Below are 14342 nucleotides of genomic sequence, written 5' to 3'. Positions count from 1 at the left end.
GTGCAATGCTCTCTACCTGCACGCTTGCAGCGAGGCCCTTTGTAGGAGCAGACGTTCAACTTTGATCACAGAAGTTAGATTTGTTGGGATGGCTCACATCAATGCCAATGACTGGTTTTGTAGGGCAAAGATCTAGATCATTACAGTTATATATTGCTAAGAGAACGTTTGCTTTTTTTGATACCTACTTTGAAATAATTTCTGAAATTTATTTTAATGCCGGTAAGATGGTATTTATTGCTAAATAATAAGCCAGAGCTTCAAGTATTTGCTGAAGGTCAAATTCTTGCCCAGTATAAGTTCGAGTTTCTCCATTAAAAGCAGTATGTCTGTGTCTGTTAGCAACATCTGAAAGATCTGGTTTGGAAACTTGCGCAGGTGAGAAACAATTAGTGTGTTATTAAAAAAAAATTAGTGTGTTATTAAAAAAAAAAAAAAAAAGAAAAAAGTGAGAAGGAGCCAGAGAGGACTGTGCAACGCTGTGCATGAAGTCTGTGAAGTCTGTACAAAGCATCTCTGTGGCATTTCTCATCATTGGAAGAAGGAATTGAGAGCTGCAGTAGATTACTGAGAGCTCACATTTATCTCTGTAAATTCTTTTGCTCCTGGAAATTGCAAGATACTCTGAGAAAAAGACATCAAAATCTATTAGTGAAGTATATAGAGATGTAGTGGGTCTTGATTAATTATGTAGTCAATTATATTAAAATGTTGCATTATTCATGTTCCTTAAATGTGATTTGCCAAAAATATTCCCATAGGGCACTGATATTTCATAGTATATTTCTTAGGATTAGGAGATGAAGTTCCCAGGTTAAGTTATTTACTGTTAATGAAAACACCACTCAGTATATACGGCTTGAAAATCCATTGTTAATTAACAGCATTCAATTCTTAATTATTTTTTTACCAGTTCAGTTGAAATCATTGACACAAAATACATTGTTAAACTGCTTAATCAATCATTGTAGAAAAATAGAGGTGTTTGATAGGGACATTCTAGTACAAAGATTACGTGAAGCTTCCCCGTTGAAAGCTTTGGAGGCTTCTATTTTTTTTTAAGCTTATGTTACAAAAATGAGATTTCATAAACTTTACAGTCCATACTACATTAATACCAAAGACAATAAAATACAGGGGGAGAGAGAGAAAGGACGAACACACACACCTTAAGCTTTAAGTGCCCTATTCACAAAAATATAGCTTACACATGCGCATGCCCCAGTGGCGGAAAGTCTATTTTTTTGTGCTAAAGGACAAAAAAAGGTTTAATTAGGGCCCTGAGCTGCTGTTCTAATTAATGCAAACTTTTGTTAAACTGCAGCAATGAATTATAGAGTGGCCCAGTAAATTACAAGAGCAAAAAGCAGGTTTATCCTCAGAGGAATGGTTAGCTTTCAGCTCGCACACCTTTCGCTAGGACTGACACACATGGGTGGCTCGTCGCTACTGATGCTGCGCTCCCCCCGGCTCCTCTGCTAGAAGGCTTCTGTCTTCTAGTGGAGCTGTGGAGCCACCCTTCCTTCAAAATGCTCAGTACCTCTCACCGGTAACCTTACGGGTGGGCTGGGATGGATGAACTGGTGCACTCGGCAGCTGCTGGTGCTGGGGCAGAACAAACTTTGAAAGGTCTGTAGCAAAATGAGTGTTATTTCACAAAAATTAAGTGTAAGTGACCTTTACTGCGTTGGCAGAATCAGCCATCCCAGGTGGAGGGAACAAAAATCCATATTCTGCACCATTCCTTACATCATGCTGCTTTGTAAAAGCCTTTTAGGGAAAATGTTCAGAGCTGAAACAAAAAACTCTTTCCATCCAGCCTGATCTGCCAGTACCTGGTATGCAACCCTTTCCCCGCACCCTATGCTGCCCGCCTCAGCGTGAAGCACAGCTCGAGGACCTGCAGAAACCCCTGCCAATTAGCCACAGTCCATGAAAATTAACAAGGGGCAGTTGTTTCAGCAAAAAAAAAGGAAAATAGATGTGAATTTAATGTGAAAGCTATATCACAGTGCAAAATTTCCACCTGCCCACTGAGTTTCTCCTGAGGTTATTTTTTTTCTCTTCTATTTTAATGTAAATGTTTCTGTACAAAAATGCTTCAGATTCTCTTCAGTGTATTCTTTCTTTCCGGAGTAGGCAGGTATAAAAAAAATGAAATTAAGGCTGCAGCTTCTTCTCCTTTGCTGACAGAAATGCTGTTCTTGATGGGCCTGAGTGAAAGCCCACCGAAAGCATTGCTTTTTTCAACAGGTAGTATTTTATGCACGCAGGGCCTGGCTGAGCGGTCCTTAGCACTGGGCAATGCCGCACGGTGTGAGCAGCCCCTTACGGAGCGTGTCCGTGGAACTGTGACCGTACACATCAGCTCCCCTACTCGCATGAGTGTTGCCGTGTAAGCTATGCAAATTATCACTGCCCGTTTATTTTAAAGTTGTCAGGTTGGAATGTACAGGATTTACACGGATTTACAACAGCCAGGGAGCTAACCCAAGGTGGAGAAAGTCATTAGGGAACCACTCTCCTGAGCACGGGTGGCAGGAGCTGTGTGTTTGGCTGAGAAACCCTGCTGAAGCATATACCCAGGGATGTTGCACCCTCCGTGACTCTGCCGGACCGGCCAAGCACCGGCGCTGTCAACAGATGAATTTCATTGATTATGGCTTCAGATGAAATTCAGCTGTTTCTTTCCCAGCTGAGTAGCTAAAAACCTACTTGCTAAGGTGCAACGTTGGGTTTTCAATGGCTTGTGCTGTTTGTGTAGCAAACTGCTGAAATCCCGTGGTTTGGGTGGGGAGAAGGGAGAAGTTTCCCTAGATATTGCACATAAAGGATAATACCTCCACATGAAACATGCTTGCTATATTAAGAGTATACAGGAAATTCTGGCTTGCCATGAGTTTGCCACAGCCTAAATTTTAGGTTGAACTGCCAAAAAAAGAACCAGGAACAGTTTGCCTTATTTGTAAACATTTTCACAGTATATCAGTAATTATGTTACAGTTTCTCTACTCTGCCCTCTCCCAGACTTATGGCTTTTTAGAGTCAGTGAAACGATCTGTTTGGCAAACAGTGAGGTACTCTAAATAGCTGCCAGTCTGGTACACTGAAGAAAATGTCATGCACTAGAAGAGCCATAGATATAGGGGAAAAAAAAAAAAATCAATATTACACTCCAAATATTTGAAGAGAAATGCCTACTCGATGGGTAGTTAGTTTTTGCATCCCAATATTTCTAGAACTCTGTTTCTAAACCTACATTAATTACACATCTATGTACATTATTTAGAAGTTCTTTACTACAGTGCTTTTGTACATGCGGTGTTTATTACTAAATGTAAAGAGAAAGTAATTACATAAGGCATATGTACAGTATTGTGTTGGATTGCAGATCCCTCTGCTCACCTTTGTCTTAAAGCTGCAAGGCCCATTTCATAGAGGCCTGTCACTCAGTTTGTGAAACTCTCCTGAAATACGTCAAAACTGGAGCCAAGGCCCATTACTTTGATGAGCATTAATTAGTCTTTCCTTTTAAATCCCTTGTATATATTCCCATCGCTTTGGGGTTTTTTTTGTTGTTGATGTGAATAAACCTGGAGGTCTGAACTCAGAGAGGTGCCGAGGAAGCCAGCAGTCATTACCAGGGTGGGGATCGAGATTCCACCGTCGATAATGGGTATTGCAGCTTTAACTCACGCCTTTGCCTAGTCTGTGAATCTGTTGAGTTTAAATTGGGCAGGTAGGTATTTCGCATCTTAAGTATTTATTTTCCCGGAATTAAGAATAACGAGGAAGAAAAAAAAAAAGCACGTTGGAGAAAGAAAAGGGGAGCAAAGAGGGAGAAGATAAAGGAAGTGGTGTGGCCCTTATGCCTCCGGTGGTTCTACACTTTGGACTCATTCTCCAAGTTGGCCACATCACCATTTCTTTCATTTTGGTCTTCTTGATTCTTTTCTTCCTCTTCAGTTTCCAGCTCAGCATGCTGGTCCAGCTTGCTGGAAACAGACCACGTCAGGGGCAGTTCTGCTCGGCTGGCCATCTCTGCCAGCTCTTTGGCACTGTAAACTGGTGTGTTGGTCTCATACGTTTCATGAAAACTGTTGTAGTCAACTTCATAAAATCCATCCTCCAGAGTGAGGACAGGGGTGAAACGGTAACCCCACAGGATCTCACTCGTAATGTATGAACTTCGAGCTTGGCAGGTCATTCCTGTAACAGAGAAGGAAGAAGTGCTGTAATAAGGACCCACTGCTTTCCCAGATCCTTAATTATTTTTTCATATAGGCAGAGAAGTGTATGTAAAAAGGCACATGCCAGAAAAGAATTAGGTTTGACATCATATGAGGTTGAGCTTAGAAGGCAATTTTACAGTGTGTAACCTATTTGACGCCCTTTCCTTCTGTGTGTACATAATAACAAGTGGTGAGTCTGTGAGCAAAGATTAACATTTCTTTATTAAATGCAGTTCTTCTTCCTGTATTTCATCAACGAGTCACTCACCTGCTGACGAGTCTCAGATGGCTTATAGAGAGCATATGTGACTTGCACCATGCTATCCTTTGATTCCCTGGCATGTAATGAACCCACGCTGCCATGGTCAGCACTTGCCCAGGCTAACTGAGGAACTCGTACAGAAGTTTTTCTCAGCTGGAGCCAGCCCCTGAGCCTGTGATGCATGGATTGACTTGGTTCCCCTAAAGGTTGGAGCTGCCTTTTAGTTACACTGCTTTGAGGTTTGTGCTGGTGGCCAATGCACAAACATCAGCAAAACTGCTGAAGGACATTGTGATAGTGTGTGGTGTCGAATTCAGGTAACTGGAACTAACCTCGTTACCTTCCCTTCACAGCTCTGCTGAACCTCACTCTGGGAGCTGCTATAGGCCAAAAAAAATCTGTAAGATACTATATTTCGTTAAGAGGCATGGAGAGAGGCAGCTGTTCCAAGCTGAAAGTGTAGTCCAGAGTATCCTCCAGGTGAAGAAACACCTGGCTGTGGCAGGGACTTGTGACTTGGAGAACCTGCTCCATCTCAGACAGACAACTCAGGGAAATGCTACGATAAAATATTAATGCTCACCAGTGGAAGGGGAAACCCAGCTGACCAGGAAAAGGGTCAGAAGAAGTGAATTTAAGAAGCAAAAACATGCTGCCAACAAAATGGGAGTACACGGAGAGAATGTGATGGTTTTCCTTTAATTATTTGCACATTATTAACTATGTTTTACTAAGCAGACATCAGCCAAGCAGTATATGTCAGATACTTAATAAGCAATGATACATAACCCCTGGACAAGCCTGCCACACATCAGTTATTTAGAAGGTAATCATAATCAATTAAAACTGTTTAATTTTGGGGGCACAAATGGCAGCCTGTAGAAATACACATCATTTCTCTACACTGCTATCATCATATAAAGGCACATGGAGAGTCTCAGAAAGAGCAAACATTGGCAGTTTAATGTCTCCAATCTTCTTCAGGGCTGTGCAAACTGCTTTAGATATTTCTGCCCTCATTCTCTCGAGCCTCCTCTCCAAGCTCAGATAACATGCTTCCAACGGGTGAAAACTGCTGTTTCTTGATACTCTATCTTTTTCACGATAACATTATGTTTAGAAAGACATTTACCAGCTGTTACCGCACTGTGATACTTCAGCACTTCTCCATCAATTCCCTCCTCTTACCGCAGCACCTCAGACCCTGTGGAGGGGTGACTGTCACGGAAAGCTTTAGCATGAAAACTGCTGCACCGTACCTACCTGCTACAGCCAGGCAGAAAGGTGACCGTACTTCTACTGTGCTTACTGATCTTAATTTCTCTTTCCTTTTACCTGACAGAAATCAACAAGCCTTCATTTTTCTCAGTTTTGCAGAGCAAGACATGTTTGCATTTCAATTCTCAAGTAATGCACAAATGGTAATATAAAGATCTTACCATTTTTCTGTTCATTTCACAGGTGGGAAGGGCTGAAGGACACAAAATCATCTCTTGTGAGATTTCCTGTGTGATTTTTAGTCTAAAGGAGATCTTCTTTCTCACAAAATGACAGAGGGAGATGAACTTGGCATCTCACAGAGCACTATACATATGACAAACGCACTAGCTGTGCAGCAGCTTCCCCAAAGTGTCATTTGGGTTTTTTTGCAGTGCTCTTCTGGGCAGACCCAGAAGCGTGGGTGCAGTACTTGACAGGATCTCCTTGCCCCTGGGAGGGAGGCATCAGCAGGCTGGGGGGCAGAGAGGGCTGGCAGTGACCGGTGCTGGTTGCGATGTCTCCCCTGCTGTCTCGGGCATCCCTCTGGGCTGGTCTCCTACCAGCATCTTTGCGGCTCCTTGGTGGTGCTCTGAGACCAGTGACCCCCTGGATGGGTTTCCCCAAAGGAGTATGCTGTTCCTAAGACTCATGTGTTTCTAATCCCTTTCTCTGCTGCTGAAATTTAACTTCAAATTGAGTGCGAAATTTGGAGTTTTCATTAGAAGGGCAATGAGATTCAAAAAAGAAAAAAAAAAAAATTGAAGTCCCTTTGAAACAGTGTTACCTTCCAGTGCTCAGACCAAGTACTCAGTGATCCTGCTGCTTTGGTTGGAAAAATTCATTTCACTGGTGGGAAAGAGGGGGGCAATTTTCTGCAGAAGTCAAGAAGATTAATTGAATTACATTAGAGTTACAGCTCATTAAAAACAAACACTCGTGAAATTTTGACCTGTCTTAGTTTTTAATTCAGTCTCCCATTTAGCAATGATTGAATACCTGTTTCTTTTCCACAGCTAGACAAAATACTTTCAGAGCTAGCATGAAAGAGTTAGGATTTTTCAAGCAAGTAGAGTTGAAATCAAAAAAAAGACTTTATCTAGTGAGGGACATGTGTATGAGAAAGACCTTACAATGCTTTCTAAAGGTTTGAGAAAGAGTTGTGGGGACCCTTGAAGTGATTGCCAGTGCGCCTGCATGGCTCTGGAAGCAGAACAGAGAGATTTCTGCAGTTCTGCATGGTGTGTCTTTACCAGCCTCTGCCTGTGCTGGTTCAGAGATCCTTTGGCTCCACAGTCAGCAGAGCTTCCGGACTGTCTTTTCTGCACTTAAGCCCTTATCATATATTATGGTCTAATTGACACGTCTCGTTATACTCCATGGTTTTAATTGTCCTGTAAAAGGAAATGTGACTTTTATTATTTGCTGTAATTTCTGAACATGCTCTTCGTTGACGAGGAAGGCTGCATCTTGAGTGAGGGCGTTTTAGACTTTAGGTGTCCAAGTATTGCGTGATTTATTCAGTAATTGTGTGGTTTACATGTAGCCATAGATCTGCTGCACAATGGCTTTAAAAATGATTGTGGTTTGACATTTTGACTAGTGTCTCATTTTAATTGGATCCCTTCAGGGTCGATGAGAGCTAGGGAGCCTTTGGAGATACTTAGCTCAGCATTAATTGGACTTTTTCAAAATAAGCCGGGAAATTAAGAGACCCAAATAATTCATTCTAAATTAATTAAAACTATAACTGGAAGGAACGGTCTATTTGAGATGGAGTGTCGGAGCCCAAAAAAACCTCGAGGCGGGACTCTCAGGCCCTGCTGTGACGGACATGGAGTGAAGCCGGGGCAGCGGATGGTAACGGAGGAGCATTCCCGCTGGGATGGGCAGCCGCTTGCCCCTGCACGTCCCGGTGCGGTGGCTCTGCAGCTCCCCACACCATCTGTCCCTGCTGCCTGGGACGGGGGGACGGCAGCGGCAGGATTAGGTTGCAGTGCAGCGGGCTTGTTGCTTGCACCTGTTCACCTCGCCGCATACTGTATTTTAAATACACCGTGAGCTGATGAGACCTCTGATGGTTGCCCTTAACTGCTGTCTTACTCCCTTAAACTCGAAGCATTTTTAATGAGTGGTAATGAGCCTTCGTATATGTTACAGCTTTCTGTTAGGTCTTAATGACAGTGTTTTGGTCTGTTTGTTTTATGTTTGTACAGGCTAGGGAATCATGACCGAGTGTTGTGCAAATACTTGATTGCTGGACAAGTTACTTAAGTTGTAAAATTAATTGCCATCTTACTTCATTGTGGGTTTTTTTATTATGTTTAATGTTCAGTTATAGCTTTGTGGACTGTAACCAGCATCATAAGATTTACCACTTCTTTGTGAAAGACACACACCACGGTGGACACTGTGCCTATCGCTTGCCTGTCCCCGTTCCTGGGTCAGAACTATGCAAGGCGAGTTGCAAGCTGAATTTTGGTCCTTGTTATATCAGGGGAGGCAAACTAAATTATGGGGATTGGATGAAGGAGACTTTTTTTGAGACAGCCAAGCTAATACGGCAACATTTTTATTGTTTTGTTTTCAAATGGGAACAAAAAAGGTCCTGCTGACAGTGCTGGGATTAGCTCCATGTATCTGAAATCAGCAATTAGTTACTACTTTGGATAGTCCCGTTAACATACAACCAGTGTAATTAAAACTTTAATTTATCCTCTAAATGCTTATTATTCCTGTTCAACAGGTGAGGATCTGAACTGCACAGAGATTTGGGTAACACTGCAGAGTTGAGTGTAGCTCGTGAGCAGGAGCCGGCCTGCTAAGCCACTTTCTGTCTGCATTGACTTCGTCACACAGCTGGGCTCCTGCGGCCAGGTACCTGTGCTGGGGTGGGGATGCTGTAGGGGGCTTGGTCACATCTGTGACATTATGTCCTGTTTGCTTCAACAAGGAGTTGGGACCACGCTCTGGTTCCTGATAACCTGTGGGCTGTTCCTCTCTGAGCACAGGCTGCAGTGGCTCCCTCTGCCTGACTGGGAGCATGGACACTATTTCAGTGTACCCCATCAGCAATTTTCCTTGCAGCTAGAATGAAAGGTTTTATCAAGCCTAATGTTTGCACCATGTAGTCTAAGAAAATGACAGAATAATTCCCCTAAGCTGTTGCTGATATGCGGGTAAGGTTACAACCCCACCTTTGACTGATTAGAATTAATAACAAAGTTGATGCCACCTCCAGATTCATTACTCTTGAAAAGTCGCCCTGTGCAGTTATTTTGAGGTTACAGTTTGTTCATGCTGTCTACTGCTATTTAGACTTATGCTTTGCACTGTCTTACAGTGCTACAAGGGTTTGGTGTGGTGACCCAGAGTGACTTGATGCATTTCCTCACAGTGCACTTAATTTAATATTTCATGGTAGCTTACACAGTAATACATTGTGTCATGCACTCTTACCATATATTATTTCACTTTGTGATGGGAGCCATCAAAAATAAAACGCTATAAAAAGTCAGGGGAAAAAGGGTACTTCAGAATCACAGAATCAAATACACGTTTGGGCCGAAGTACAGTGATTTTCAGCTCCAGGTCAGCCTACTGCAGCTTACACACAGACACAGCCTCATTCAGCTTTTGTTTTACTTGAGGTGGTCTTTATTACAACAGGACTTTTTATTTTCGAAGTCCACTCCTGTGATAAAAAAAGGACTCTAAATGAAATGAAGGGGGCAAGAATTATGGCCCATTATTGACTGCATCTTTTGGCTGACAGCCACAATGTCAAGCCAATTTAGAGGTTCAGCGATTTCCTGCTGGCATTTAGCAGAACAAGGCAGACTTTCTGCTGCACAAAATTGAATGGGATATCCCATAAGAATGACCCATTTTCAACCATTGCATGGGAAGTTTGCTTCACAGTTCAGCCTGGAGTAAGACCTCAGCAGCAGAGGACTCGGATGTGCACAGAAAACAGTGGTGGTCTCATTTCTGGGGTGAGTGGAGTTTCACTCATGTACAGGAGTACAGAATTTGGTCTGGGGTCTCCAGCTGGGAGCTGAGACTTCCACGTGCGTTATATTGCTTTCACCCTGTCCTTATTCATAACATCCTGTGCTGAGGTATCACTGTAGAGGTTTTGATCTACTTTGTCAAAAGGTTCATTTGCATTGTAAGAACCTTTTAAGAACAAAACCAAACATGTAGGAAATTCTCGCCCCTTGAGATTAATTCCTACAGCCTCTATGTCAGTGCTCAAGATGAAACTATTTTGCTGTAGGAATTATGAAGAAGGGGGACTTGCTGACCCATAGCATTAAAGCTGACTTTTGCACCTTGCCTGGGGCAAGGGTGTGAAGATGGGGGGATTTTACTTAAACACTGTGATAATGGCACTAATATTGAGGTAATTAGATGAATGTGCAGCAAGTGTCTGAAACTTCAGTATGGTGCTCAAAAAACCTACAGTGACTTCCTGGGTTTGTATCTGAGCATTGCTCCTGTGTTCGTTAAGTATCACAAAGCAGCGTGCTACAAGGCAGAGACATGGTCTCTGCCTGGATGACCTTTTGGTCTCAAAGATATTTGGTGCAAGATTTGTCACTCTGCTATTTTTAGATGTTAAGGAGAATGAGAAAGCAATGTGTGCTATTAAAAACAAGCAAAAGGCTAGGAGTCAAGAACTCCTGATTGATACCTTGGTTCTCCTGCGGATATCGTGTGGGCTTTGGCAAATTACCTAGCTTTGCTGGGTCTGTTTTATTGGGGTGCCACAAGGGATATGCTGAGATTTAAAGGCAGTAGATGTGCTTGCAGTATATTCTCTTCCTCATCTAGACTTCCCCTGTCAAATTTGTACTAAGCAATTCTCCCTGGTGTGAAAAAGATTGCCTCAAAAAAGAACAGAGATTTAGAATAAAATTTTCATAGTGACACCAAGTTATTGTCAGAAACATTCCATATTAATTAATTTGTTATCTTTAATCAGGCTAAAAAAAAAAGAAAAAAAGAAAAAAGTCATGTCGTACCCTGAATTCACCACTTTTTGCAAAGCCCAAAGCATCAGTGGTCATTGCTGGAAAATGTTGCAAATACCACGCTGTGATAAGACATTTTCCCCCGCCTTTTTGTATTTGTGTACATCTGACAAGAAATCAGTGTTTTTTTCAGTTTTGAGTAAAAATAATTAAATATACATAACCTCTCATTCAGCACTAGCAATGGGAAATTCCCAGGGGTTGATAACTTGATTCAGAACCCACCTGGAAATTGGATGCTTATCTCATCCTCAGCAATGTCTAAAGCTCTTGAAAGGAGTGAAAACTGAAAGGGTGTCAGTGACCATTTCAATGTATCTGTGTTTCAGCATGCCTGGGAATCTGTGCACGACATCCTCGTGTTGTGGGTTGTGAACAGTGTGCGTGTCTTCTCCACGTCCCCGCTACATCGCAGCATGGCTGCTCCTGGCTCTGGTGCAGTGACTGGAGAGAGGAGCGGGTGTGTGAGTGGGAGAGGAAGGGACGGGGGACAGATGTATTTTCCTGTAAGAATATAAGGAATTAACCTTCACTGGCTTTTTTTGTTTGTTTTCTTTTTCCTTTTTTAAAGTTAAAATTGGTATTTTTTTTTCTGTATATGAATTGAGTAATTTGGTATTTCTATTTTCACAATTCTTTCTTAATCAGACCAAGAAGCTGATCACTATATTTGAAATTTTATGGCTTTGACCTAATGCTATCTGTGAATTCTGATCAGAGGTGTCTGTGGTAGCTGCTGTCTGTCTCACAGCTGATGACGGGACCAGGTACAAGCTCCACGTCAGAAAATGCAAGTTGCCATGGAGTGGGCTGGAGCAGCTGGCCCGACCCCCAACAATAGTAATAAAATCACATCCCCTGTGGGAGAAGGTGTATATTATTAGGTCGTGTTTGCACAAGAGGTGAATATGCGTAGGAAATTGAGCTGGTGAGAAGCCATAATTTCAAGTCCGTGGGACTTTCTGACACTGCAAAATCTATTTCTTTCTAAACAAGTTGAAAACGAATAATAAGTATAAAAAAATGGAACTGATATTCAGTTAAATACTAAACAAAGTCTAACTTGGATCAGTCAAAGCATTCTGTTTTCATTCTGACTTCTTCAAATGTGATATATTGTATAATGCAACATCTAAATTAGAAAAAGATGGCCATGTTTTAGTCTTTTTCAAAATATTAAAAAAAAGCACACACACCCCCCCCAGTAGAAGATTTCAATGCCAGTAAAATTATATTTTCCAATGGAAAAATGCTGAGTTAGAAATGTTTGATATACTTGGATAATATTTTTCCTATCAGGAATTAAATATACCTCACTGAGTATTTTGTGTCTAATTTCTTACTTTCTAACTGCATGTAGCTTAGTCTGAGAAATGGTATGCATAAGGCAGAAAAGATTGTCTGATTCAATCTCAAATGTGCTGCCACTTTTAGCTAACAGTACCATATACATTCTCAATAAACAGCTTCTCAAAGAGATGGTACAATTATTATTCAGCCAATATTTAACCTTCATTTAGCCTTATACTGAGGCCATGCCCAGCAGATCAAGCTGCCTGATGTTTATGAATTTTAATCATTTTTTCAGCTGTGCTTTTTCAAATGGATGATGATTACATTTTTCTGCCTAAATCTGTGAAATTTAATATATCAAATAACGCAGCGTCTGACCAGAGAGAGAAGCTTGTTTCAGAATTGGCACTGGGAGTCCTTGGAAACTGGAGACTCAATTCAGCGGAGCTGGAACATGAAGTACCAGGATTTTGTACCCTACTCTGTGTTTGACTGTTGGGATACATTTATAGATTCGGTGGTTTCTCAGACATCGAATCAGCACCACTCAAGTGCTTTATTTCTCCTAGCAGGTACCCACCACAGGAGAATATAGGGGAATTTTGTTTAAAAGAAGCTGCAGCACACGGTTTTATCTATGGTGGCTCTGCTTTCAAAATGCAAAGTGCTGAGTAAGCAGAAGAGCTGTCCTGACCTTTTAAAAATACATTGCTATTAATCCATGGGCTTCCTCCTGAATTCTGGCCTGCAGGTGGGACGCTCTCTCCCGGCGCGGTGCGCAGGCAGCTTGCTCTGCAATTCCCTGACAAACAGCCGGGAGCAGGCAGCAGAGGCACTGGGCTCCAGCTGAGCCGCCTGCTGATGCCTCACCAGAGAAGGATCCTGGCAGGATTTTTCACTAAGCAGTGCAACCTGACCCACCAGAGCGGAGGTACGTCATGGAGCAGAGAGGATCTGAGGTGGCAGGGGGTGTGGAGAAGACCCCTGGCGGTACCTGAAGGCTAATAGTCCTGTTTATGGTTTTGGACCTCTCCAGCTGTCTTGTTAGGTTGCTTCCATAACAGAGAGGATGACCAGCCAGCAAGAATCACAGCCGTTGCATGAGTTCCTGTTGGCTCCCTATTTCTTTTCCACAGTCATGAGCAACATCTTTAATTCTTATACCAGAGAACCTCAGAAAATACATAGTTCACACAAATATTCCAGTTTAGTTACCTTGGCATTTGAAAGCACTTTGGGCTTAGTCTGTTTTATGGTCTCTCTCCAGTCACTAGATTCACTGCCGTTGGGGAAAAACTTCTCATAAAAGCCCCAGGAGAGGAGAGGATGAGGGATGCCCAGCCACACACTGGTGTGCAGTGATGCTGTGCTACAGCTGGCTTCCTGCAGCATGATCTCAGGCTGAGAGGAGCTAAAGGGAGTCCCTTTTCCTCCAGGGGCTCTGAGTCCCCTGCCCTTTCCCTCACCTTTTATGAAGAGGTGGAGGGCCACAGGAAAATCTAGTTTTGGATAAAAGAAGGGTGAAGAAGGAGCTTCCTGAGTTGCTGCATTGCTCATCTTGGGGAAGAAAGCAGTAGAACAGCTCCTGTTCTTCCCTGTTCTGCATAAACCCAAAGAGATCAGCACCTCAGAAGCAGGTTTCTCTCTCTCCACTCCTTGCTGGGCAGGCAGAAGATGGGAATGGGGTAGATATAAATTCCAGGCAGGAAATGAAGATGAGAAAAACACATCCTCTAACACTTCTAAACTTCACAGTTTGATAAAACCCTATGTCTTTCTGAAAACTCCAGTTTTGATGTGCAGTTTGGATGGGAACTGCTGCTTCTCCAAAATGTTCAGGCTAACATTGCAAGACGCAATTGCTCTGATGCACCTGCAGCAAGCTTCCCAGGGCAATGCCCATGGATGGCATTAGTAGAGCTGGATGCTCTGCAGGTTGCCTGCTCAACTGCTGTGAATATAGACCCTAAATGCATTTGGTCTTGGAAAGGGGTAGACGCATTGTTTATGTGAAAACTCTTCTAAGATGGCATCCTTTAAGATGTATACCCAGAGAGCCAATCTTTTGTGGAAAATATAGCTGACTGCTATATTGGCTCTATGCTACCTAATGCATAGCATATGCAACCCTCTTGAGGAATGTGTATTTAGCACACAGTGGTAACTGGGACTGAGATTAGAACAAGGCATGTTTGGGCATTGCTGAAATCCCACATTAACATTAATGCCAAGGGATGGCTGGGAGAAAAACCCCTTTAGCTG

The 14342-nt window shown here is 42.5% G+C and overlaps 1 protein-coding gene and 1 long non-coding RNA gene across 2 annotated transcripts in view; one reads left to right on the top strand and one right to left on the bottom strand.

The window, feature by feature from the left end:
* Positions 1 to 806: 806 nt before the first annotated feature.
* Positions 807 to 14342, bottom strand: part of KCNJ6 (potassium inwardly rectifying channel subfamily J member 6) — a 165895-nt gene continuing 152359 nt past the window's right edge. Inside the window, exon 4 of the mRNA XM_052794864.1 lies at positions 807 to 4209. Within this exon, the coding sequence (XP_052650824.1) occupies positions 3884 to 4209 (326 nt within the window). The 3' untranslated portion in view covers positions 807 to 3883. The remainder of the gene's footprint in view (positions 4210 to 14342) is intronic.
* Positions 12618 to 14342, top strand: part of LOC128145151 (uncharacterized) — a 32374-nt gene continuing 30649 nt past the window's right edge. Inside the window, exon 1 of the long non-coding RNA XR_008236356.1 lies at positions 12618 to 13011. This is a non-coding gene — a long non-coding RNA (uncharacterized LOC128145151). The remainder of the gene's footprint in view (positions 13012 to 14342) is intronic.

This window comes from Harpia harpyja, chromosome 8, assembly GCF_026419915.1.
Source record: "Harpia harpyja isolate bHarHar1 chromosome 8, bHarHar1 primary haplotype, whole genome shotgun sequence".
NCBI lineage: Eukaryota > Metazoa > Chordata > Aves > Accipitriformes > Accipitridae > Harpia > Harpia harpyja.
The sequence above is the reverse complement of the archived record's forward strand: the minus strand, read 5'-3'. Positions and strand labels throughout refer to the sequence as shown.